Source organism: Temnothorax longispinosus, chromosome 7 (assembly GCF_030848805.1).
Source record: "Temnothorax longispinosus isolate EJ_2023e chromosome 7, Tlon_JGU_v1, whole genome shotgun sequence".
Classification (NCBI taxonomy): Eukaryota; Metazoa; Arthropoda; class Insecta; order Hymenoptera; family Formicidae; genus Temnothorax; species Temnothorax longispinosus.
Window position 1 is genome coordinate 21,640,363 of NC_092364.1, and position 26,717 is coordinate 21,667,079.

General features: G+C 36.9%; 6 protein-coding genes across 15 annotated transcripts in view; 4 read left to right on the forward strand and 2 right to left on the reverse strand.

The window, feature by feature from the left end:
- Nucleotides 1–11: 11 nt before the first annotated feature.
- Nucleotides 12–4,156, forward strand: LOC139816009 (cytochrome P450 6k1-like). Its single transcript, XM_071783299.1, has 5 exons — nt 12–26; nt 205–496; nt 3,025–3,209; nt 3,451–3,742; nt 3,856–4,156. The coding sequence occupies exons 1-5, from the start codon at nt 24–26 to the stop codon at nt 4,029–4,031; spliced, it is 948 nt and encodes a 315-aa protein (XP_071639400.1). The 5' UTR covers nt 12–23; the 3' UTR covers nt 4,032–4,156.
- A 5,200-nt stretch (nt 4,157–9,356) lies between these two features.
- LOC139816089 (acylamino-acid-releasing enzyme) lies at nt 9,357–13,419 on the forward strand. 2 transcript variants are annotated; one of them, XM_071783431.1, is made up of 15 exons: nt 9,357–9,498; nt 9,616–9,818; nt 9,924–10,141; nt 10,228–10,391; nt 10,472–10,620; nt 10,703–10,964; nt 11,041–11,192; nt 11,299–11,467; nt 11,557–11,811; nt 11,915–12,052; nt 12,129–12,349; nt 12,426–12,505; nt 12,581–12,628; nt 12,827–13,045; nt 13,124–13,419. In XM_071783431.1, exons 2-15 carry the CDS (start codon nt 9,804–9,806, stop codon nt 13,242–13,244), a joined length of 2,211 nt encoding a protein of 736 aa, XP_071639532.1. In that variant the 5' UTR covers nt 9,357–9,498; nt 9,616–9,803; the 3' UTR covers nt 13,245–13,419. The 2 variants fall into 2 exon arrangements, with proteins under 2 accessions (XP_071639532.1, XP_071639533.1); XM_071783432.1 differs by lacking the exon at nt 12,581–12,628.
- LOC139816091 (uncharacterized) lies at nt 13,255–16,317 on the reverse strand. The gene is made up of 4 exons (XM_071783436.1): nt 16,037–16,317; nt 15,708–15,940; nt 15,331–15,622; nt 13,255–15,126 (listed from the first exon to the last, which is right to left on the reverse strand). The coding sequence occupies exons 1-4, from the start codon at nt 16,119–16,121 to the stop codon at nt 14,669–14,671; spliced, it is 1,068 nt and encodes a 355-aa protein (XP_071639537.1). The 5' UTR covers nt 16,122–16,317; the 3' UTR covers nt 13,255–14,668.
- Nucleotides 16,318–16,502: 185 nt separating this feature from the next.
- Nucleotides 16,503–23,641, forward strand: LOC139816094 (cilia- and flagella-associated protein 65). Its single transcript, XM_071783440.1, has 17 exons — nt 16,503–16,636; nt 17,055–17,274; nt 17,781–18,046; nt 18,418–18,700; nt 18,836–19,042; nt 19,134–19,338; nt 19,585–19,830; nt 20,132–20,360; nt 20,951–21,027; nt 21,118–21,388; nt 21,489–21,704; nt 21,772–21,960; nt 22,074–22,327; nt 22,428–22,680; nt 22,809–23,038; nt 23,163–23,331; nt 23,398–23,641. The coding sequence occupies exons 1-17, from the start codon at nt 16,538–16,540 to the stop codon at nt 23,566–23,568; spliced, it is 3,585 nt and encodes a 1,194-aa protein (XP_071639541.1). The 5' UTR covers nt 16,503–16,537; the 3' UTR covers nt 23,569–23,641.
- On the reverse strand, nt 21,245–25,210 carry LOC139816093 (tRNA (guanine-N(7)-)-methyltransferase). Of its 9 annotated transcripts, none has more exons than XR_011732926.1 (8): nt 24,764–25,210; nt 24,541–24,674; nt 24,285–24,469; nt 24,088–24,201; nt 23,917–24,018; nt 23,582–23,848; nt 22,559–22,704; nt 21,245–21,382 (listed from the first exon to the last, which is right to left on the reverse strand). XR_011732926.1 is itself a non-coding variant. In XM_071783439.1 (6 exons), exons 1-6 carry the CDS (start codon nt 24,847–24,849, stop codon nt 23,717–23,719), a joined length of 753 nt encoding a protein of 250 aa, XP_071639540.1. In that variant the 5' UTR covers nt 24,850–25,210; the 3' UTR covers nt 23,529–23,716. The 9 variants fall into 9 exon arrangements, 1 of the variants encoding a protein (XP_071639540.1); XR_011732922.1 differs by lacking the exon at nt 21,245–21,382 and adding an exon at nt 21,974–22,312; XR_011732921.1 differs by lacking the exon at nt 21,245–21,382 and adding an exon at nt 21,974–22,333.
- Nucleotides 25,211–25,301: 91 nt separating this feature from the next.
- Arms (Ankyrin repeat-rich membrane spanning) overlaps nt 25,302–26,717 on the forward strand; it is a 34,116-nt gene continuing 32,700 nt past the window's right edge. The window contains exons 1-2 of the mRNA XM_071783425.1: nt 25,302–25,508; nt 26,093–26,160. The gene's annotated coding sequence lies outside the window, so the exon portion shown is untranslated. The remainder of the gene's footprint in view (nt 25,509–26,092; nt 26,161–26,717) is intronic.

Here is a 26,717-nt window from a genome sequence, read left to right on the forward strand (position 1 = left end):
ACACATGAGAAGTCACATACGACATGGTATGCAAATATCTGCTACAATATGCTGCTCCGTCGGAATAATTTTTGTGATAAGCGTTACATAAATATAGGTGACTTTTACCGAATCAAATACTTCTTTTGTCTATCGATTTTATTTTTGAACAAGTTTTTGAACTTGTCAAATCTCCGATATATAAAAAAAATACTTTTTTACTAGATCATGTCGCTATCATATCTGATGGATATGGTGGTGTCGGAAACTTTGAGAAAGTATCCGTCACTAGGATTTCTGAATCGCATGGCAATGCAGACTTACGAAGTACCGAACTCTAATCTCGTACTCGAGAAGGGCACGCCAGTTTACATCCCGATGCTTGGCCTACACTATGATCCAGAATATTTCCCCGAGCCTCATAAGTTCGATCCGGAGCGATTCAATGAGGAGAACAAACGTAACAGACCGCCATGCGTTTATTTCCCATTCGGAGAAGGCCCACATGTGTGTATAGGTGTGTATAGGAAATCGAATTTAACTGTCATGTCGAGAAAGGATTAATATTACCAATCATGCAAAATTAGAATAAGTAAAAAATTGAAGGTATACTTTATACTATAGCTATACAAGTCTATATTTTTACATTTAGGCGAATTATGAACGAATTGCATTTAACTTGAAAATTGAATTTGAAAACACTTAATAGCGCAAACTTTAAAATATTTTTTACATGCGCAGATTGCACAATACGTAAATCAGAAATAAAGAAACCAGCAGAGATAAACTACGATATATAGAATTAATATTGGAGCAATTAAGTCATATTAATAGCAACAATATTATTCGGGACTTTTAGTCTAACTAGATTTTATAATTATAGAATTGACAGTTTTAATTGGAAAGTTACGAAATAACAAAATAAAATCACAAATTATTTTTTGTTAGAATAATGTGATAAGTTATATTACATTATTATGCATTTTGCAGGCACTCGCTTCGGGCTTTTAATGATAAAACTAACGCTCATTAAAATCTTAAGTAAATATGAAGTGACACCGTGCGAAAAGACTATGGCCGGTATTCATAGTCGGTTCTTATATTTAAGACCATCTTAAGTACAATCTTAAGATGTCATTAACCAATCACAGAGCCGTATTAGCGTCTTAAGATATTACTTAAGACGGTCTTGAAATAAGATCTGATTATGAATACCGGCCTATGATACCGATGATAGCTGATCCGGCAACAAGCTTGACAACACCGTTAGATGGTGTAATATATCTCAATATGCAAAAAATTAATACTGCTGCTAATTAAGATTTGGCAAAGTATTTTTGATAACAAAGTTGTATAATCACATTAAAAAATTTTTAATATATTAACATTTTACCATTTCTAGACTAATCTGCAAGAATAAATCGAGAAATAATTTTTTACACGAAAAACTTCGGTTCTTATTTCAATGTACCCAAGTTGTCGCAGAATGACAGTCGAAAATTTATTTCAACTCTTGGAGTTTACTCAACTCTCTCTCTCTCTCTTTAAAATCATAGCTCTACAACTACCAACGTTAAATCTGAAATATAACTTGCTTATCTCCTGCTAATTACAAAAAGATAATAATATAGAGAGGGATTTTTGTCAAATATTTCTTCGTCATCGGCAGAATGATGGTTTTTCTTTTATTCGTCGACATTGTAAATATATATGTAGGAGGCAGCCACGAGAGCAGCCGGTCACATGCTGATGCAATGATATATATAATATATACATATACAGCTATGTATATTAGCCATTTTCATTCACTTACTCTCATTTACAAAAAGACTAACGATCGACCGTATACGGTCAAGCTATACTCGCCGAGCGATCGACCTAGTAGATTTACTTACAATTATGTTTCTTTCTCTGTAACATAACTTATGACATCTTAGAATCGAATGGAATGACTGATACCATGTATCGATAGTATCCTTTATATATATATTCTTTTCTTATTCGCGCTCGTTTTGTTCAGCGACGGTGAGTTTTATAGTACGATTTGCAACAATTTCAACTCGTAATATAAATAATACACGCTTACATATATCGCGATGATCGTATACATAAGCAGTTCTATAATGGTTTCCTTTTTCAGATTTAAATCTTCCGATCGCATTTCATAGGGATGCTTATCATATATATTCGAGAGGATTATCTGAAAACATACACATTCTAACTATACAAATTACAGAGCTGAAAGAACTGATTTGTTTTTTTTTTTTGCACATCAATACGCCTGCGGCCAGAATAATATGCACTAGATACTAGTGCATCAATTAAATATCAAGTATCTCTTTACACTTTTTCTGAAACATGTCAAAAGCGCCGAAATCACTAAATGAAACAAACTGATCAGGAAAAAAATGCGAAAATCAGTATAATATCTACAGCTAAACGGATTTAATCAACTGATGATATGACCGCAGGTAATGGACAAATAATAGATGTAATGGATGTAAGTTCAAAATTAAGTATGAATGTGATCTGGAGCACAGCTTATTATGGACTCGACGGGAACATATGTTCGAAGATTCATGTTTCAGCGAATTTGGCAAAAGAATGTTAGAAGATAATTATAATCGCGGCTATAAGATGCTCCACATGTTCTTCCTTCCACATGTAATTAGTTTACTTAAACTAAAAATGTTCGATAAAGATACCACCGTTCTTCTGCGCAAAATTTTCTCGTTGATAATGACGAGGCGCATGAAGTCTGGCGAGAAGAGAAACGACCTCATCAATATTCTGATCGAGCTCAAAAGGAACAGTAGTTATGAAGAAAGGATTGAAGACTTTAGTCAGCGAAATAATTACGTTTACTTTATTTATACTTATATATAAGTTTATATATAAATATAAATAAAGATGTGTAACATAACGGCTTATATACGGTGACAAAATCAGAGTAACCGTCAAGTTCGATTAATAATAATGGTAATCAAATTTAATCGCGATAAGTATCGAGAGTTTTCAAAACTTTAAAGATGTATTAAATTTCAGCATTCGATGACGATGATCTTTTGGCACAAGCAGCTAGTTTTTTCTTATTTGGTTTTGAAACCTGTTCAACGACTACGGCCTTCGCGTTGTATCAACTCGCGGTTCAACCTGAGATTCAAAAAACTCTGCGAAAAGAACTTTTCAAACCACTCGAGAAATCTAATGGAAAATTACATTATGACATGGTATGTGACTATCATCCACTATTTTCCTCTCGTAAATTTTTTATTTTATTTTTATAAATTATTTTTAGTAATATATATATTTTTAAATATAATTTTATACATATTTATAATTTATAATGCAAAGACAATATATTTTAAGTCAGAGAAAGTGAACTAAAAATTAAGAGAAAACCTTAAAATTTGACTGTGCAATTCTAATTTAAATAAAAAATTATTTTTATGCATTATTTATTATTACTAGATACAAACGTCATTACCGTATCTCGATATGGTGGTATCAGAAACTTTGAGAATGTACCCGCCATTGGGGTTCCTAAATTGCATAGCTATGAAAAATTATAAAGTGCCGGAGTACGATCTTGTAATTGAGGAGGATATACCGGTTTACATCTCGATACTTGGCCTACACTATGATTCGGAATATTTCCCCAATCCCGATATATTCGATCCAGAGCGATTTAAGAAAAGGAACAAACGTGAGAGACCGTCAGGCGTCTATTTACCATTTGGAGGAGGCTCACATGAATGTATAGGTAAGAAAATCAATTTTAATATAGCTCTTTATATATTAAGATAGTAATATACATTTCTTTAGTTCTTCTTCGTTAAAATAATATAGAATATTATACTGTTATATGTTCTGTAGGTCAACGCTTCGGGCTTTTACAAATAAAGTTAGCACTGCTTATGATCTTGAGCAAATACAAAGTAGAATCGTGCGAGGAAACTTCGGTAAAAATTGATTCAAGGGTACCCATGACATTGCCGTTAAACAATGTATTATATCTCAGTGTCCGAAAACTTAATACTAATGCTATTTAAAACTTGACGGAATACTTTTTTAGACGAAGTATGTACTATTATTTTTTTATGGACTCAAGCAGCGTTTTGATAAAAAATCTGTGATCGAATGTAAAAATTAATAGAAATAAATATGTTGTGCTGGATATTCTATTCTTTGCGCTCTAAAATAATTTATAAAATCAACCATTGTACGTTATCAACAACGAATCCTGAAATTAATAACTCGAATCGTATCTCAAAACAAAGATTATCCAAGTTTCTCATTTAAATTGCACGTACAAATATAACATTATAAATATTAGATAAAGCAAGCAACGTAGATTTAGTTTTACTTATAATAACATAACTTTAAACTTATTTTCTGCAATGTTAAAAGTGGCGTTTATGTTTATTGCACCATTAATCGATAGCACACTAGGAAATACTTGGTTAATTGTACATTAATTTTCCACCGGTGCACAGTGTGATATTTAGACAATCTAGGGGAACTTAATTTTTATTGCAAAAATAATGCGTCTTTTTAAACAATATGTTGAAGAAAAATCATTATAATGACATTTAACCCTCAAACACGGCATTTCCTAGGCTACTCATTAGCATGGCACATGAGTTAGCGAAGTTAGCGTAATCCAGAGTTTTCTTGTGTTAGTATCTAATGCACCAATTTTTCTTTGTCTTTTATTTCAGTAGTAATTTTTGCAAAATTTTTGCAAAATATAAGCAAATGTAGCATCAAATTTTGTTGTTGATTGTTTATGTTCAGCCCAAATATCGAAAATGGTCTAGCGCAAAACTGTGAAAATTTATTCTATAATTGAAGAGAAATGTAAAAATCGCAAACGATCGCAATAAATTTTCAAATTTCTAGATACCTTATATATAAGTTCTATTTTAATATAAATTTAGTAAACATTTTATATAATACCATATAACATAACAATTCTTTCACTTTTAGTTTTGCGCTAGACCATTTTCGATATTTGGGCTGAACATAAACAATCAACAACAAAATTTGATGCTACATTTGCTTATATTTTGCAAAAGTTTTGCAAAAATTACTACTGAAATAAAAGAAAAAGAAAAATTGGTGCATTAGATACTAACACAAGAAAACTCTGGATTACGCTAACTTCGCTAACTCATGTGCCATGCTAATGAGTAGCCTAGGAAATGCCGTGTTTGAGGGTTAAATGTCATTATAAAGATTTTTCTTCAATATATTGTTTAAAAAGACGCATTATTTTTGGAATAGGAATTAAGTCCCCCTAGATTGTCGAAATATCACACTGTGCGGTGTTTAACGATTTTTCTACATTTTTTACATTTATAATATAAAATTTAAATATTGTTTTTATGTGCCAAATGTTTTCTCCGTATATGTGGTACGCATCTTGAAAATGTATCAAATAAGATATACAGAATAAATGACGTGAGATTTAAGAAAAAGAAACTTTTCCCACAATTATAATTAATGAATAATCGCGTTGTTATAAATAATATATGCAAATCTTTATAAACTTTTATATTGATATAAATATATCTCGTTATATTTTTCATTTTCTACCAAAATTATTTTTAATATATTCATATATATTACTGCATGCAAAATTGAATATATAATTGTATTATACGATCAATTCTAAAATAATTTAAAAAGTTCAGCGTTTCTCGACAAAATATTTAGAATCTCACGTCACATATTACTTGACCGGTATAAAGCCACGTTCTCAATCAAAAATAGATGGATAGGTTACAAAAAATTAGGGTAAAATCAATGCTTCATTGAAATAAATTTTAGTTAATTAATTAAAAACAATTATCATGTTTTCTATAAAATAACTTGCATAATAAGACCAACATATTTCTTGTCCTTTTTATACATATGTATTTATATTTATGCATATTCTACGCTTTTCTTTGTGCATACCGATATTCTAAATATATCTATATTTGTTGCTTTCTTGCATCGATTTATATAATATTTAATCTTGGCTAAACATGTGGAAAGGAAACAAATAAAGGGTATGAATGAAACACATCCTAACTACGTCATGATTTTTCCCTATCTACAGATATTTTTTTTATAACATCTAACACGATATCTTATTCCTTATCTCTTTTGTTTGAGAAAAATAGTGCCAAAAATAATTCTTTAAAGGAATCTAAATAAAATATTTATATTACAAAAATCATTACTTTAATTGTCAGAAGATTATTTTACTTTTTGTCTTTTGTATTTCTAAAATATTTATTACTCAAAGTAGAATTAATATATGTAACAAAATTTGGAAAATTTAATTTCTTATGTACTTAAAAATTTTATTCAAAAGCTATTATTTATACCTACAGAACGCGGCAGACCGTCAACATAGTTTGATGAACGATAATGAGCTCTTCGCGAGCTCCGTGCGTGCAAAGTGTGCGAGTATTTCCTCAAGCACACGTGCACAATAAATCAATAAAGAACTGACACCAAGATTAAATATTTTTCCGTAATTAGTTTTAGCCCATCCATTTTAAGACAACAAATCTACGAGACGTAATATTTTTAGAGTACGTTATTGTCGTACGTCAATATGTTCCGAGATACAATGGCTCTATATCTGACTAATCGTAGATTTGTTACCTCAATAAAAAAAATTCTGACTCACCACGCCGATGTGCAACGGGCGGAGTTGTTCAGCCACGTAGCTACGGTGATACTGTAACATACAAACATAAAATTCAAATTAAAGAAGCGTTCAAAATGATCAACATTTCAAGATATAATTTTTACGCGCAACTAATTTGTCTTTCAATAAAATATTTAGCAACACACGTATATCTGTGTTCACCGAAAACGATCTTTACAAGAGTAAAATTTTAGATAATCTTTTCTCTACGTATTTTTAATTTATCGAGATAAAACACGTCGAATAAATAAAAAAGAACTATTAATTTTACGCAAATATAAGAGATGATACTCACCCCAAGGTTGCTCCGCCGGTGCCCGATGCCTCTTTCAGGCCTCCTCCTCCTCTCAGGAGATACTTAGGCTTCCTCGTCTCACCGCACAGGACACTCGCGAGAAACACTCGCGGATGATAAACTACACGCGCGCGCGGACTATGTTCTGTTAAAAGTCTTTCTCGCGCGATATTGTACGGCACTCCCGTTTAAAAAAGTCCTTTAGTCCGATTACTTATGAGCGGCACTCCCGATGCAAACGCGACGAACCGGCTGCGGTTCGTTCATTCAATTAAATCGGCGGACGAGGGTACGTTAGCTTCCCCGTCTTTGAATTTTTATCCAAGCAGAACAAGAGTTTTGCTTGGGTAAAATCCTCGTACTGGGTACTGAGCCTTCCCACCTCGCCAAGGTCGTACCCGTGGGAAGGAAGTACTTTACTCTGTAATATAAAATCGGGTAACATGAATTTTTCATGCAAATTTGAAGGAGTCGCGACGCCGCGTGCTCCGCGTCGTTCCGCGTTCATCACCGCGTTACCGGCGATACTACGCAAGTCGAGCGGACGGTTAATAAAAACACGCATTTTGTTAATCAGAGATACGCCGTTGAAATTAAATATCGCACTCATGCACAGTACGTACGGTATCAAACTCGTAAATCTCGCGAAAGTATAACTACATTATATTAATATGCACAACGAAGAATCGTGACTGCCGGCCGCTAATCTTACGCGACGCGAGATATACGAGAATCGAGAATCCGAGATTGTGAAGCATTCACGAACGGGCGATGTATCGCGGCGCCGGCGCCGCGGCGTTCCGTTATCACCGATCGAATCACCGGAATCACTTGACACGATCAATATCACTCAGCCCTTTTTCCCTACGGAGAGAATCGGAGCTAAATCACACGACACGTCCGGCACGTCAGCGTTCAAAGCACGACACGAAATAAATGAATGCCACGCACTTCGCGAATCGAGACATGGCGGGAGGACCGACTATCACTCGCGAATGTCACAGCGCGAAACTGCAAAGCAAGTCGTTCATACATACCTCCGCCTCGACGTCTCGAGTGAGCGCGTCGCGCGACACGTTCATTCCGATAAACACCTCATACACTCGTAAATTGTTTTACACACACGGCACACGGCACACACGGCACACGGCGCGCGGTACTCGATCGCGTAGCGCGTATTCCCGCGGCCCGCGAAACGAGGAAGCAGGAATGCCAACCACCGAAACGAGCGCGTTCCGAAAACAGCACGAAGCACGGTGACGTCATCGGTGACGAGCGCGCGCGGAGCACAAACACTTCCTACCTGTGCGAAATTCCTCGGAAGAATGATAACTGAGTCACTCACGCAGGTAACACTACTCCGAGCGTTGACGGAAACAAGTGACAAGTCCGCTCATCGCCAGAAACAACGTCGAAAACGCGCCGATCTTCAAAGTACGGAGCTTTCGAGTTTAACGGTCGCGCCGCTAGTACGGACTGCGCAGGTGCCTACACTGCCTCTACGTCACCGTCACCGTATCGATCCGCCGCGCCGGCGGCGCGGAGCGGCGCATGACGTCACGGCCTACGCGCGCGGCCGCGGCCGGTTCAAAAATACCGAAAACTTTCAACGAACAATAAAAGATCAACGTATGCCGAATCTTTCGTTAACTTTCACTGGTTTAACTGGCTGTATTCTACGTTATGTCTCGGTGGTGTCTGGTCGACGTGAATATAAAAGAGTTTTATCTATAATTTTACATACGTATTTCCAATATATGTGTACATTTTATTGTAATATACATGCATATTCGGGAATCGAGGAATGGAACGTCTATCATTTTTTGCCGCGATATATATTTCGCACAAAATCTTTCGTTAAAGTTACTTAAATTTTAGTATAGATATATATATGTATAGAATTTCGTGGCGAAATTTGGGATAGAGTTCTGTTTATAATTTTGTATACCGTATATTGCGAGAGAAATTTATAAACTTCAAATATATATAAAATATATATATCTATTAAAATACACATACGCACCGTGGAGTACGCATGAAACGTTTTCTTTCTTAATTAAAGAGACACGTTTTGTAAATTAATATTACGTGATAATAATATAAATTTTAATTTATATATTAGTATCACGTAATATATTATTTAATTTAATATTTTTATATATTATTTAAATAAAATATTAAATAAAATAAACTTATAAGTATTATTTAAGTTATTATATATTTTATTATAAAAATATAATTTATAAATTATTTATAAATTAATTTTATAGACGTATTCCTTGGTATATTCTTTATATACAATGCATAAATAAACACTGCACAAATTTAAATAATAAAATAGTTTCATTTACATCTTGGTTCGGGTTCGCCCTGGCCTTTATTTGAGCAGCGCTCGACGGCCATCATAATAATAAGAAGAAGAAGAATATATACATGACGCCGGTAACGTAGCGTCGGATTCCATTCGTTCATATAACCTTGTTATCTGGACTTTCGAGCAATCAATTGGAGACGCAGGGTAAGATATTAGTCCTATCCCAAACACTTTTGAAAAGAAATGCTACATATAATAAATGTGTTCGATAATTCATCGCTTTTTATAACCGGTTCGACTTGTTGTAATGCAATATTCCAGGTTTCCTTTGCTTAGCGTTTTACTCATTGCTGCGCGGTGACAGAAAGATAACGCGACATTTAAAGTATAAATTGTGCCAGTTATCTGCTCGTTATCAGTGTGATATATAAGCAGGATCTTAAATTGCATACGTGCATTTAGCATTCGTACTTTGCAAATACCTTGAAACGTGACACGCAAGAGTCAGGATGGCATTAAGAGAGGTAAGCAATGGTTTCTCATGTTACGGATCTTTGCAGTAATTTTTTTTAAGCATTAAACAATGCAGAGTTACGCGAAATGATTATGCACGGAGAATATCTTTGCAGGTAAAGGAATTGGTGAAGCTGTATAAATCGTTAGCTGCGTATCCGTCCTTAAGCAGCGCACAGATCTTGACTGCTAAGAGCGGCAAGTTATTCATACAGGCCTCATGGACGCAGAGGAATCTGGAGAGGAAGACGGATCAACGCTTCTTACAGAATTACGAATTAAATTCAGACTTGACTCTAGATTCTACCCAATTTCCAATTGATACTACCACAGAGTAAGCAATTTGGATGTCATTAGCAGATGATGTAGAATATTTAATGTAAATATTGCCTACACTTTAGATGTATCCGTTTTGAACAGGTTGATGTACACCTTGACAAAGAATGAGGAACGTAGAGCTGTACTGCGGCAAGTCACAATTGATAATTCTACAAAACAGTTCATAGAAATCTGGGATAAGCAACATTTCGTGAAAAATTATGATCTATCTGCTCTGGATGTCCACGGCGATGTTTACACCGATGGTACAAGTTTCGACGTATCTACCTTCCATCTCAAACTTTTAATATTTTAAATATATATTAACTACGTGCTTCTTTTACAGTCGAATTTCGTTCATTTGAATGGTCTCCGGATAATACCAAGGTTCTGTACATAGCAGAAAAAAAGCTCCCTAAGTCAGAACCGTTTTATAAGCAAAAATCATTGGATAAGAAAGATAAGGAGAAGAAAGAGGATGATGAAGCAACAGTGGTAAACTTTATTTCTTGTTTCTTTAAATTATAGAGTTCTATTTGTATGTACATATCTTGTCTTATTTTTCTTATTGATACAGGGTAATGAATATATCTACAAACCACATTGGGGAGAACAATTAGTAGGTAAACACCGACCTGTTGTGGCTGTTCTCGATACGACGATGGATACCATTACAATTTCATCTGGAATACCAGATGAACTTTCTCCCGGTCAAGTGATTTGGACGAAAGATCAGGATGTAATTGGTGTTGCTTGGAAGCATGAACCACTATACTTAGGCCTTACTGCGTGCACCAATAGATATTCTTGGATATTTTTATTGAAAAATGGAGAATATCGTAAGGAATATTTAAATAATTAATAGGGAAGACTCTTGTATAAAATGGCAAAAAAATGATAACTTTTGTTACACAGGAAAATTGTCTGATGAAGGATGTGCTGTGCACAGTCCTAGAATCAGCCCTGATGGAAATTATCTCATGTGGTTGCAGAGGGAAGCAGGTCTCGTTCCACATCATAATGTGCACAAGCTTATGTTGCGAGATTTGAGAGTGGAGGAGGATCATGTAATGTTACAATACATTAATGATTAGATTAATTATAAGTCGAAAATTAAATTAAGAAAAGTATGTTTAATATTTTGAGTTTCTAATTGTTCCATTTCACATCTAGAATAACGAGATCGTGGAAGCAGTGCGAACAAGTAAAACAATTAATCAAAACAGACAATTTTATGGAATATATGGTCGTTTACCTCGTCGTTGTTGGAGTGACGATTCTCAATACTTATTTTTCAGTACGCCTCAAAGAAACAACATCGTCTCGTACATCGTGAATATAAGTAAGAAACTAACGCTTTATTGGTTAAACTATGATTTAATGAAATATATTTTCTTGTCATTTAAAAAGAATAATAAACTGTCTTTACAGCAACGAAAGATATTACTGAGATAAGAAACGACAGAAGCAGTCTTTCTATACTGGATGTAAAGGGAGATGTGATTGCATTTGTGAACACTTCTTTAATGCAATATTCTACTCTTATGGCGGGTCGTTTTAACATTGAAGCGGCAAATAATGGAGATATTCCCAGAAGTGCGATTACACTTCCAATAAAAATTCCTGGTCCTGAAGAAATTATATATGAACCTAATGAATATAGTTACGATAACGATGACAGTATAAGTAAGTGAATCGTATTATCGTTAGCAACATAGACTTCCTAAGTCTATGGTTAGCGCAATGTCTCTTGATGCAGCTATTTGAATGTTGTTTCTCCACTTTTCAGAGCAATTCAACTATATTTATTTCGGACCAAAGAGTGGTAAAGATCAATCGGTACCTTTTATAGTTATACCACATGGAGGACCTCATAGCAATTTTGCAAATACATTTTCTCTCGAGTCTTCTTTCTTGATATCAGCAGGTAACATACAAATCGTAACTTTTTCTTTATATAACGTTTTAAAAAAGTTTTGCTATACTAATTCTGTATAATTCAGGTTTTGCGGTAGTGCTAGTGAACTATCGTGGTTCTACGGGAATGGGCAGCGCGACGGTGGAGTATCTTCAAGGAAAAGTTGGGAACGTGGATGTGAAGGATTGCATAACTGCTACGCAGGAAGCGATCAAGAGATATCCTTGGCTCGATCCTAAACGCATAGGACTTAATGGCGGATCTCACGGTGGATTCTTGGTAGCACATTTGAGTGGGCAAGCTCCAGTAAGCGAGTCAAACTATAAATTTGTATCACAATCCATTAATTTGAATATCGATATAAAAGCTGTCTTCATTTTAGGATCTGTTTAAAGCAGTAATTGCAAAAAATCCTGTAATCGATATCGCTACCATGTTCGGTACATCTGACATCCCAGACTGGTAAAGAAATATTTAATACCTAATAACGATAGTCCTCACGTCCTAATTATTCAATATTCCATATTGGTATTTCAGTCGCAATGCTCTGACTAAGGAAGAGAAAATAGCATATCTTCATAATGTGTAAGCTTAATCGTTACGTGTATCAATGCAAATGTATCAATAGTCGCGATTAGTCTAAACTTGACTGAAATGCATAGTTTTCTTTTTATATAAATTTCATGAATTATTTATGACGACGGTTTAGGTAAACATGTTTGTATTCGCGTCATTTTTATTCTGTATTATCATTAACGTGATTTAATTTTTTTTTTATTGCAGGTGCGCTGTGGAAGCAGGTATTCTTTTCAACATTGTTACCGGTCCTTGGCCCAATGACAGCGACGTGTTTGTGAAAATGAGGAATTGCTCGCCCATAGTGCATGTCGATAAGGTCAAGGCACCAACCTTGATTTGTATTGGAACGAAAGATCTACGAGTACCATGCTCTCAAGGAACGATGTGGTACAACAGACTCAGAATTAATAAAGTGAAAGCTAAGTAAGTTGGCATTCGTGTTTAAACTAAACATGAAGAATATAAAAATCTCGCATCGCTTATTGAGACTTGACATTACAGGATGCTGGTGTACGATGACAATCATCAGTTGGGAACTGGATCAGCTGAGATCGATCATATCATCAACGATTACCTATGGTTACTGGAGCATACGTCTAAGGAGTCTGAAGACAAAAAATAAATTGCAACCATTTGATTATATGTATGTATATATACACATAGATTTTTATTATCACAAATGGAATATTTACATGATTTTATTACATACATTTTATAAAGAGACATAATATTTAATCTCCAAAAATATACGCACACGTCCAGTACTTGTATACATTATATAAAATTTTTATGCTTTATATACGTACAAAAATTATTTTATATATTTATATGTCGCGCATACTCAAGTAAGGCGTACCATTCTCAAAGTATGTTACAATATAGCGAGTTCACATACCACAATTGTCTATGAACACAACAGATCTCATCAGATTCTTTTTTTTTTTCGAGATATATAGAGAATTATCATTATATCAAATATTGTCGCAAATAAAATAACTTAAATAAGGGAAACTAACGCAGATGTAAAACTGATGAGATGTAGCTGTAAATTTAATTAACGTATTTAAAAAATACTGCACCGTTATTTTGATACAGAATTGTAATATTTCATCAAATACCAAGAAGCTGTTTTGAGGCCTCTATTTCTTCGTTGCCGTTATCGATGAACAAAATTCTAGTAGTATTATTTCTTAAATATTAGAAAATAATACAAAACGTAGAAATTCACATTTAAGACTACTGTTTTTTCACTGTAATCATAAGTTATGTCAAACTTTTTTTCTTGCAATATGCTGTTGAACACTAATAATGGCGTACGAAAAACCTAATTTACTTCAGCGTATATTGCAAGAAAAAAATGATTGATCACATTATTTCTCGTTTCTGACGTCATAATTCAATGAGGTTGCAGTGAAGAAACGAAAACTTTGGAGCTATATATAAGGAAAAAGAAACTTAACTGAGCTACCTATTAACCGCTGCATTTCGTATAATCTCATAATATATAAAAAGAAACAACGAACATGGTGTTGATATAACAGTACTATAACAGTACAGCATATAAATGTGCTGCATGCAGTGGCGCAATTGGATGTGGACGGTGGATGAGCAGCAATGCTTCAATTATGAGGAATTACTTTGGACAAAATGATTGAAATTGATGCATGCAATTCATTGATTTACTAACTCTCTTCATCCATTGTCAAAGAACGAACAAAGAACAGTAGTTAATGTCGCGTAGCTTCACGTCACAGTCATAACTGATTTATCAATAGCATCAATAGCATCCTGAAGCTGCGAGTTAACTCACGCTGCCAGGAAATATTGATTACATGAAGAATCGAAACTGATGCATGCATTTAATTTACCAATTTATCAGAGCGTTTTCTTTCATAATAAAATCCTGCTCGCACTTTGAAGAACAGTGTATGTGTAGAGAAGGATCGGTCTAGTTACGTCATCAGGTGCGTAACAACGCACAGCGTCTAATTAAAACATTAGACGGTATGTTTAATGCAAACTCAGTTCATCCTCGGATTCAATAACTTACGATCTGGCAGGATTACTCTGTTCGGGGAACAACGAGTCGTAACTGGGTGGCAGATCTTTGTCCGCAACAGGCGAGGACACCGCAACTTCCAACATAGGAGCTGTCGGCACCGCGCGATTGGATCCCTGGCCTCCGTCGGCGTCCGGCAAGGAAACCGGCCGCGAGCACGCGTTCGGGCCAGCGCAATCCGACGACCAGCACAACTTTTGCGATTTCTTGCAGATCCACAGACACATAACGAAGATAATGAAACAGAGGATCATGGTAGTGACCGCTCCTACGGTGACTTTCGTGGCGGTATCGTCCTTGGGATATCGATCGTTGACCACGCAATTTTCCTCGTCCAAACATATGCCGACAGGACAGTTGTAGATCTTGTCGCATAGGTATTCCTTCCGAATGCAATTGTTCTGTCCGACCAGCTTGTATTCCTGGGAATCTGCCTGATTGCAACCTACAAATAGATTATCAATAAGATCTATGTTATCAATCTATGGGTTTGTTTTCTGTAACTAAACTGGCTGCACTAGTTCAGAATTTATCTTTCTTACTCCACATTGGAAGGAAAAAGATAAACTCTGAACTAGTACAGCCAGTTCAGTAACAGAAAACGGACCTTATATGTAACATTCAATATAAATGTGTTAAAGGAACATACTTTTGTATGGGGTATAAGCTATAATAAGATCCAAAGATTGTCCGTCTGGCACTTTTTCCTTAGAAATATATATTTCAGTTTCTATTGTGGCAATCTCTGTACTCCATGGTTTCCATGGTGCAACAGAATGTCGAACAGGATCATATTCCGCATACATATCATAATTGTATGACCGGCTACCATTCGTGTAATCCGAATCGTTCTCGGGCTCAGGAACCGGAAGATACATTGTCTGGCTACGATCTATATCCCCACAGATCTGTTTCGTGTAATGACCGTCGCTTCTCTTGAACTAACGAAACGAAAAGGTCTGTGTCAAGACTCAAGAGTCTGATGCCGCACGCTATCTAATTGCAATTGTCTTTATCTATACTCACCCGTACGTAATCGATACAACGATCACCGTCGCGACGGAAAGCCATCTTCTGAACAACCGCGAAGAGGCCCTCGCTATTGCCGGTCCTGAAGACGAACCTGCAGTGGCGATCAGCGTTGACGAGCCAGCGGTCGAACATGTGATGCGGGGTGACGATCGCCGCGGCGCCGTTAAGCATGTCGAGCGTGTGCTTCTTGTTCAGGATGTGACAGATCCTATCGCTCTCGAGGCGATCTGTAAAAAAGGAACACGTAGAGGTGAGGTTAAGCGACACATGGCAAAAAAGAAAGAGACAGAGAAATCTTTTCTCGCTGGCCGACTCGGACTTACACTCGTTATAATTGGCGTAACGCGCGCACGAGCACAGGTGCGCGATCACGATCAGCAGGTAGACGACGCCCGCGTCCCGGGCCATCTTCGGGTCGCGACCGCGCGGACCTGGGTGTCACCACAGGGCCATACAGGACGCGCGAGGAGCGTTGACACGGAGAAACGCCGTGTGAAACGTCGACGAGAGATTACTTCCGTGGATTTCAGCAGCGGTGCCCGGAGCAGAAATTGCGCGACGTTGTTACCACGAGATGCGTCACCCATCCATCCCCCCCGGGGGTAACCAAACAAGTCCCAAGTCCCGAGTCCCCCGACCTCCCGACGAGTGACGAGTCGATCGACGCCGCTGTCTTCGAGAAGACAGACATCGATCGCGCGATCGAGACCTCGACGATAGATCCTGCGCGTCGAGCGTCTCGGAGCGACGAGCGAAAGAGAAAGGGAGAAAGAAAGAAATAAATGTTGTTCGATATTCTCGATAATTAAATATAGAAAGAGAAAATGCGCTGCGAAGCGAATAGAAAAATCTACGTGGAGTTCGGAGAAGTAGAAACGGGCGCCACAGCTGTCAAGTGGCTAGAGATAGTCAACGAAAGTTGCGTTAGTGTCTCTCGACTTCTTACCTACGTCTATGTGATGTTTATTTCTATCAATACAAATTAACTTTAATCTTTTTCTGTTTCTTAGAACTGTATGGATAAAATCAGGATAATATAAGTTAAACACAAGAGCTTTGATCAAGCTTTGATTAACTTGAGAGGATGCATTTGAAAATAATTAAAATATCAATTTTTTAACTTAAAAAGAAAGTACTTACATTCCTTCCTCGCTATACGTTTTGAGCGCTAGAAAATGATTTTTAAGTATTTAAAAAGATAGATTAAGCATATGGCATATAATCCTGTCGCGATCTGAATAGTTAAAAGTAGATGGTTTTAAATTTTTATTTTGATTCGTCACCTAGTAGAACACTCTCACGTTGCCGTAAGACTGATTAAGTATATCAATAATGATGCAGATTGAACAGATTTACGAGGCCCGAAGAGACGCGACTACCAATCCGCTGGACCACGTGTTCGAATTATGCGGCTACTCGTGGTCTCTGCTTCCCGGCCAGACATACAAGTGCAAAATATACTATCGACCGTTCGTGCCGTTCGCCGTAAACGTAGATTACTTTACGATCGTGGACTCAGCTGGTGAACGCGCGGAGATCCAAGTCCGTGGAACGTGCATCGGTACGGAATTCCTTTCAATTAGCAGTCGTCGTTCAAGAAAAGGATCTTTCATTAAAGCCCGTTTGCCGAACTCCGCAAGCCCTCGACGATGTATTCTCGTTGGAGTAAAAATGATTGACTGAGCCTTTCGGAAGCCAAACCGATCACGTCCGCCTTTTTAAAAATTTCTTAATTTTAGTACCGGAGCGCTCGATTAGTTTATAACTTCATCAATTTTTTCTGCTTTTTATTTCACGATCAGTTGATTAGCTTGACTTTCCAGAGGCTAAATTGTCAAAGCGCGACAGACGTCAGCAGGTTCGAGAAGAGATAATTGCGAGCATTATCTTTCTGTTGAAAAGCATATACGTCACCCGAAACTGAATAAATTAAGACACAGATAAGTTCCGTCTAATTCGAGTTATGAGTCATTAATTATCCGAACACGTGTCCTGAAATTGCGACTGTACGTCTACGACGAACGTTCGTCACCGTGTGACGTGGATTGATCATTTACGTTCGTGCAGGACCCCTGATCTCCTCGTCCGCCACGAGATTAGTCATGATGTGCACGTGCGAGAATCGCGAGGCGAAGAAACGGATCAGACTCGTCAACGATTCGAAAGCTACGGCGACTTTCATGTTTGACGTCGATCCGCTTCGGCGACCATTCGAAGTAAATCCACAGCATGGATATATCGAGCCCCATTCTCGCAAGTGCGTGACGATTACCTTCGCGCCGCGGGAAGATGGGATCTACGCATGCCACTTTCCGTGCTTAATCCTGAATCATGTAATGAGTAAATTTGAATTTTCCATATTTATTAGAGCACGCGACCCTTCGTACATTGGAGTAAAGGGTCGGCAAACTATACGACCCAAATCTAGCCGGCTGGCTGTTTTCGTGCGGTCCGCGCAATTATTTCATTACATTTTGAATATTGTCAATAAAAAATTTATGTTTTCTCTATCATTCTCTATAATTCTCTATAATCTTTTAATATTACGTAATATCTTCTTGGACCGTTGAAATATTTACTATTTAGCTTTTTATGGAAAAAGTTTGCCGACTCCGGGCGTTATAACAGGACGTTTATGATCCACACAATATATAAAAAATTCTTTATGCGTACGTGATATAATTCACGATAATACATTTTACAGAAACCAATTATCATAGAGTTATACGGCTATTGCTGCACGGCGTTACGTAAAACGACCACACAGAGTCAATTTAATTATCCTTCGAGATTGAAAAATGGCTTTGAAGGATATACCAGCGATACTGTCGTCGCTACGCAAGATCTACCTACGGTCTCTTCGTCGAAGAATTGCATTGACTTTGGTCAGGCCGAAGTGGAGGAGGAAAACGCTGCGCGAAAAATTCCGGAAACTCTGTGTCTCACTAATCACAGCCAGTCCGACGTATTAATTAAATGGGACCAAGGTTTCTGTTCATCAAATTAGTAACATTTATTTCTATATATATGTTTTATCTTTTGACTTTTAACTTGTAAAATTATTTTTAACGGACGCAGAAAGTAAAATTGAGTAATTAATTGGTAATTTATCTTGTATGTAGATGTTGAAGGAATTTTTTCCATAACACCTGCCGTCGCGAAGATACCGGCAAGCCAGACAGCTTTGTTCGAAGTCGCGTTTAGTCCCAACCGAGGTAGCAGTTTTTTTACAAGGGACCTCGTCGGAGATGTTTTTGTCGAGCAACAAAAAGACCGCTCTAGAAAAGAAACCCTGGAATTTCCTACAATCATGTCCGTACGGCTAATCGGTGCATACATTCTCTTTCTTTCTGTCTTTCTCTGTCTCTCGCACTTGCATAACGTCACGATTACCTAATTCAATCCGTCTTTTTTACACAGGTCACTCCTTCCCCGTTTGCTCCGACGGTTGGATTCCTCAGTACGAGATACCTCATGTAGTTAAGATGCCACCTTGCATACCCTCGTCGCCGACGTACGCCACATTTTTGATAAGAAAATACGGCCATCTACCATTAATGTACCATTTTGTACCACCGGCATCGAGCCACTTCGTCGTGAAGCCAATGATGGGAATAATTCATCAGTAACTTGGATTTAATATAAAATTTTATATCGCCCTAATTACTCTGGTTTAGCATGAAATCTCGTCGCAGACGCGCGCTGCGCGTATCATATAAATAATTTACCGCAATGTTATCTACTATTTTTACACTCACGTGACATTTTTACTCTTTACAAATAGTTAAAACAATTTTTTATATCAATATTTTTGTCGTTCAATACTATTTTCAGTTTCTACCCCTCAACGAAACATTGTCATTCTTTTCAGAGATTATCAGATCATTGTAGTCGGCATGTTACCCGGAACTGACGACGAACGCGTTTATATGGAACGTTGGGCGATACGATTTAATGGAAATACCAAGTCGGAATGTTTCATAGATTTTCAGGGATATACAGAATACGCGAATGTCAATTTTAGCGATCGGAATATCATGTGCTTCGCGCCGACATTTCCAGGCTGTCAAAGTCAACAACAGTTCTGTATGCGAAATATCACTCGACACACAATACAGTAAATTTCTATAATGATATTAATATTGATTCCGTAGAATACATATTAAACCTATAAAGTAATAAAAATTGATTACATAATGTAACATAATGTAAAATGCACCAACGCAAACAACACATAATGTGTCGAAATTGCTTAATAGTTTTGCTATGAATTAAATTTAAAATATAAAAACTGTACGTTAATTATACGTGCCTAATTTTTTCTATTATTACAAAAAATTAATTAAAAGTATTTCTAGGGGAGTAAGTAGGAATTAGATTATTGTAATGGTTGTCTTTGATTAATACCGATCCTTCAGATATGAATTTATTAACGTGGTGCCGGAACTTCAGATGCGAAATGGAAATGGCAAAATTTGCTCGAATGGTACTGTTATTCATGAGTGGTTATTCTGCCCTGCAATACTTGGAGACTACGAATTTGACATAAATTGTGTATTAGTCGTACTGAGAGACGGAACTCCCGTCGGGCCTAGCGTCTGTGTAACATTGCATGTAACAGGAAGATGCGAATTTGGCTTTCTTGTGGTAAATTAATTAGCGAATAATAAAATAATAGACATATAATAAAATAAGTAATAAATAATTTCAATGCTGGATCCTGTTATGTTCTCCAGTCAGCGCCGGATGAATTAAATTTCGGAATTCAGGCGTACAAAGATACAAGAGAATTAAGTTTCCACGTATTTAACTCGAGCCCCGTAAATATCTATTATAAAATGATGTGTAGTCATTGCGACTGGCCAATCGGAAATATAGAGCATGATGTAAAAATACATCCGATCGCAGATACCGTTTTTGCCGGAAAAGATAAAATCATTACTGTTTCTATCACGCCTACTGCGACGGGCTGTTACGAATTTTTCGTTCAATATTTTGTGAGAATGAGTTCTGATACAGACACATTGATTCCAAGTCAGAAACCGACGAATATCTGTAAAGTGTGCTGTTTATGTATATTGCCTACTTTGAAGGTAAAACGCAAATAGTATTCTTTTAAAATAGCATTTGCCAATAGAAGCGCATTTTTTGAATAATATAATTGTAATTGTAATGATTTGACGAAATAATATAATTGTAACAAATATAATGATCGTCCTTTTTTAATAAAACGGTAGGTAACGGATCTGCAATGTTACGGGCCTTACCCGGACGTGAGCAAAGTTTTCCTTTGGAAACTGATGAAAATGAATACGTACATAGAATTTCACGTTTTTTTTTTTTCGATTTTATATAAACACAATTCATAAATGTTTTAATCGCAAGTGTGTGCATACATTTCTAGGCTTAATATGTTACTTAGAGATTTGCAACCGGAAATGTCACAAACACTGCACATAAACTTCCCGGTAATGGTTTTACAAAAGAGTCCGGTTACCGTAAAATTGCTTCTAACAAACGCAGCTGCAGTGATTGCTTCATGGAATATTAAAAGAGTGCAGCTCTGTTCTTGTCGGCCGATTGCAAAAACCCAAGGCTTCAAATTTCAACGTGCGAAGTACGATTGTTTGCATAGGAAAGTGTGTTCTGTACAGCCAAAAACGGGAAATCTGAAAGTATAACCCTTTACAGTAGTTTTACAGTAATTTTTCTGATTTATTTTTCTTATATTTTAATTTAATTTATTTATCATTGTCATATTTAAATAAATCGCAGCCAGGAGAAGAAGCCTGGATAACTCTAGAGCTGCGTTACATATTATTAGGAAAAACCGAGGCAAAGTGGGACTTGGACCTTGGAGATAATCGTCATATTTTTTTCATTATAATGATTGAATGTTTATCTGATTCTGATAATAAGCTCCACTTTTTATACGGCACGCATTTTAAGTTCCAGCCTGTTTTCTTTGGAGAGAAGGATCCTATCTATCAGGTTGTTTTTAGTTGCATTTAAAGATTAGATAACGTCCATGAAAATTTTTCAGGTAGAAATTTTTCAGGTGTGTTGGGTGCATAATGGTACGAATCATAGCATTCCGTTTTCCATAAGCCTGAAAGCAATGCGCGAAATAAATCAGGAATATTGCTATAAGGTTTTTTCCTGCGCGATTCCACACGTAATCGCGAATCCACACACTTCTGTCCCGATTCTTTTAAAATTTCAGCCAAGGCAATTCGGCATATTTAAAGTACATATGTATATAAATATATATATGTATAACAAATTTAATAGAATATGATTAATAAATAAATATTTTTCTCCAAATAAAAATATACATTTGGTGTATCCCTTTCTCAATAGGGGAAGTTGCGTTTGACTCTGGGTGACGAAGAGGAAGAACTGACAGTCGTAGGTGAATCCTCCTTGCCACATAAACCAACAATTAGAGAATATGTGCCATGCGAACGTAACTTCGAGGATGATGAAAATATTCCTGTATACTTTAGTACTGACTGCATAAATATTTCGCACATTGCTACACACAGCCATGTAGTTAAAATGGTTATGATGCACAATAATTTGGTGCAAGATGTACTCGCCTACGAATGGAAAAGGTATTCCTTTTCCGCTTAAATTAAACTATATGAGCTATAAAAGATTTTTTTATTAATCGGTCAAAGCAAAATAGAATTAATATTTCTTTATCACTATCAGACGTGAGATATCTGAAATAATTCACGTGGAGATTTTTCCGCGAAAAGGCTTGATAAAGCCAATGTCCGTTAAAAGCTTTCGTGTAACTATATACACGAAAGGATACCCTTGCATAATTGATATTGATATACCTTGCGAGTTTATTAATGCCAGCCAAAGGCGGGTCTATCAACGAAGTGTGTATATTCATGAAGGCTTATCCCAGGAACTGGAAGGGCAGTTTACTATCACAGAAAAAGGCATCAGCGTTCCAGTAAATAAAATATATGAAACTTCCCTGTAAAATTTTAGGAATTTAAAAACGATTTAAAAAAGTTATAATGTAAAATTGGTAGAAAATTCTTTAAGCTTCTAAATTTATATATTTATTTGTATCTCAAGGAATTACCGGTAAAAATAGAATTGGAAAAACCTCAGCCGTTTTACAAAATCATAACGATTCAATGTTCGGTATATAGTATGGAAGATAAATTTCTGAAAGTTAGCCTAATGAAAGAGCTAACAAGTGCACCGCCGAAAGGAATATGCCTTGAGGAAGAAAATGAGAAAATAATGACATTCGGGAAAGAAGATATTAGTCGGTCTTCGTTCATTATAGAAGGTCTACTGTGGTAAAACACTTAATTTTTATAAATATTATAAGCAATAAGCAAGCAATAATAAGCAAGATAATTTAAGATTAATTAGTTGAAAATGAACGTCTTTAATAGTTTGATACACTTCGTTACATTTTAGGGAAATAGTCAATAGTAAATTGTTCAAAGACCTAATGCAAGATATTTTACGGGAAGAATCGAACTTATTTTACTCGCAATTCAGAATGAGTTTGCGCGAAAGAAAAAGATTGATACAGAGATCGTACATTTCACCACCGCGAGCGTTAATTAATCGTATATTTGAAGAGGTACTTTATTTTCGATTCGGTATTTATTAAAGGAGCATTAATTAATCGATCGACTTTATCTTGCAGATGTTATTCGTCATAATGCACGAAGAATTCGCTTTGAAGACAGCCCATTTAGTTCACCATACAGATGTCAGACACACAGACTACTTGAACATGGTACCCAGCGTGAGCAGGAAAAAGACAATCAGACGAGGTATTATAAGACATATTTTATTCTTAAAAAATAATAATTAATTTTATTTCTTACGATCTGTTTTAGAAACGTGGTTGTTACATCAAGACAGACATCCCTCCTTGGTGCCAGAATTAGTACCTTCATCCAGAATATCCTTCGCCGTGTAATTATATACAATAGCCGGACAATTATATGGAATTGCCGCTGCTAGCTATTCGTTGCAACATAAGGATCCGCGATCCTCTTGAACACGGCCAGAAATTTATCTCCTTTGTTCCTGGTGACTTTCATGCCTTCTTCAGTGCTTTCATATAATTTTTCCACTACAGGATCTGCCGCCTGCCATCGACAAAATTTGTCAGTATCACCATCGTATAAGGAAAAAAGAAATAAACAGTTGCACTTACCAAATCCTGCTTGGTAACTTCTTCGAACAGTGGGTGTTCTTGGAAGTGTTGAACTATCCATTTATGTAGGTCTTCCACGTCCGTCACGGTATATACAACAGCCTACGTAATAATAATTTTACAAAATTAGTCTTATATAAGTAATAATGTAACGAACCAAGCGATACTTACTCCCTCGGCTAGAACATAAGCGTATTCCGCTAACAGAGACTTGTTTATTATTCTCCATTTATGCTTCGACTTTTTGAAGTGTGGATCTGGATACAGGAAAAACATCTTCTTTAGCTACGCAAATTAAAGATGTGGATTAATATGCAGACCATTCTATCCTCTCATCATGCATCGAATAATCAAGACTTTTTGTTTACCTGTCCTTTGTAGAAATAATTTGGCAGGTACTTCATGGCGTTTGTTCTTAGGCAGGCGATGTTCTGGTATCGGCCGGGATTTTGTGACCGTAAGGCAGCGATGCGATCCGTAACGTAGTCTGATACTTTTACTCTGATTTCCATACCGAGTATCAGATTATCCGGGAACATCGGGGACAGGGTAACTGAGGATTAATTCGATCGATTGATTACTTTGATCTTTCGGTAATATGTTAGAAGAAAAAAGACAAATTACCCAGTAATCCTCCGTAGCCGCAACCAATGTCTGCAAATTCTACAAGTTTCTGTGTCTCTGGCGTTTGCTCAGCGTTGCTCCGAAAGTGCTGTGGATACAAGGCGCTCCAATCCATTAAGCCTGGTTTTATCGGGCTGCAATAAATAGCAGACGGTAACGACGGCAATTCTTGTAATATTACTCTTGTAATATTGACGAGAGATTCACAAAGAGAACTACTCACTACTCGATGCAGTGATCGGCTATGGGATTCGAATGTGCGCGTTGTCTGTAATATTTCTTTTGCGGTAATGCCAGCGTCGTCGACATGATCACAGCAACGCTAAAGACTTCCAAATCGAAAGAATACCGAAGCCTGCAAGACACCTATTTGATTCTTCCTTCACCGATGCAACGTGTCAAAATGCAATTGTATTTTAGGAGGTTAAATCAAGCCATGAGATCTCTTTTAATCACCGCATCCTTGTTCCAGCGAGATAAATTACATTCCAGCACTTCAGAAAGAAAAAAGAAACATACTACGGATCCTCTGTATATGTATTTTCCAAATCTACACATTTATTATGTATACGTATGTACATTTAAAGTGCAGAGAAAGTGCGGCGCACGTGCGTGACGTGCGCGGGAGTGCGGGAGTCGGGGCAGGGGCACTCGGGACGATCAGCTGATCGCGGCGCCATTGCCGGGCTCCGCCTGGCGGACGACGACGGCACTAACGACGCGGCGAGAAAGAAAGACGTGTCCGTGACGAGGCGGCGGGGGACGAGTCCTTCGACGCACGGTGCCGAGACTCTTTCCTTTGTTGTTGCGGCCGCCGTCGACGTCGTCGTCTTCCTCCATCGCGGCCTTGTCGACGTCAGTGAGACATGTAATCGCGGGCGGGGAACGTGGCTCTCACTTACATAATCGCGCGCGGGTCGAGAGAGAGCCGGCTGAGAGAACGGCGACTCCTCGGGGGAATCCCTCAGGTGAGGTTAGGGCTCGGGATCCCCGTCCCTGCGACGGCTGCGACGTTGCTCCTTTGCGTCTACTCTCCGGGGACCCCGCGATGAATCCCAGCGTGCCCGCCGTACCCTATGTCACCCTACGCAAACGCGTAATCTTTGCCCTTTGCAAACGCAAACCTCTCGTGTAACATTCGGACGAGAAACGCATCGCAAACGACTGCGTCGTTGCGGTGACAGGAAACCGTCCCGGTTTCCTGGATGACAATGTCGCTTCCGATCGAGATACGAGCGGAAAATCGAGATATTACGCTATCCACGTTATCGGGGACGTCAGTAATTAATATTAGATGGGATTTCAGTAAATAGCTAATTATTTTATCAATAACTCGGCGCAAAATCTTTTTAAATAGTAAGAAAGGCGTAAGGGAGAGGAGGAGAAAGACAACGAGATATTATTTCGAGCATGCAAACGCAATAAAACCTATAAATTACACGAATCCTAGTACGAATTTAATATTGCAAATTGTTTGCGCAAGTGTGATTAATTCCAGATATGTCATGTAAATTTTTGAGCAGCTATTTATCCCTCGTTTCCGGTTTTTCAGGCACATGCGACAGATTTTATTTCATGACGACGTCGGATCTTTTGAGGGAGCGATCTTTCATTTAGTTGGTAAGTCATCTTGCTTTTATATTGCTCGACTAATGAGCAAGTTAATGCAATAACGCGTGCACGAACAAAAAGAATCATATTTTAATAGCACTAATTTTAATTACAAATGTATACAAAAATTCTAAATGAGAAAGAATTCCTTTTTCTTATAGAATCCACGGATCAAAGAAATTAATTGAGAATTTTACTTATATTTACGAGCAATCTAATTTGCATAACTTAATTATCGACGTCAACTTCATAACGCGTTATGTTTTAACATTTTTATTTTAAACTCGAAAAGTTTGAGAAATTGTAATGCAGTAAATAATAATAATAATTATTGTGAATATTTATTATGAATTAAAATATTTGCATTAATTGATCACGCAACTAATTTAAAATAATAATTAATTGACATGGTTATCAAATGATTCTTTGTACTGTTAATAATTGATTTATCATATGTGTAATTATCAAATGATTACCGGACAATATGTGCTAAAACTAGTTAAAAACTTGTTGCAATAAATGCAACTTGTAAAAAATGTTATCGGAATATTAACGATCGTGTTTAA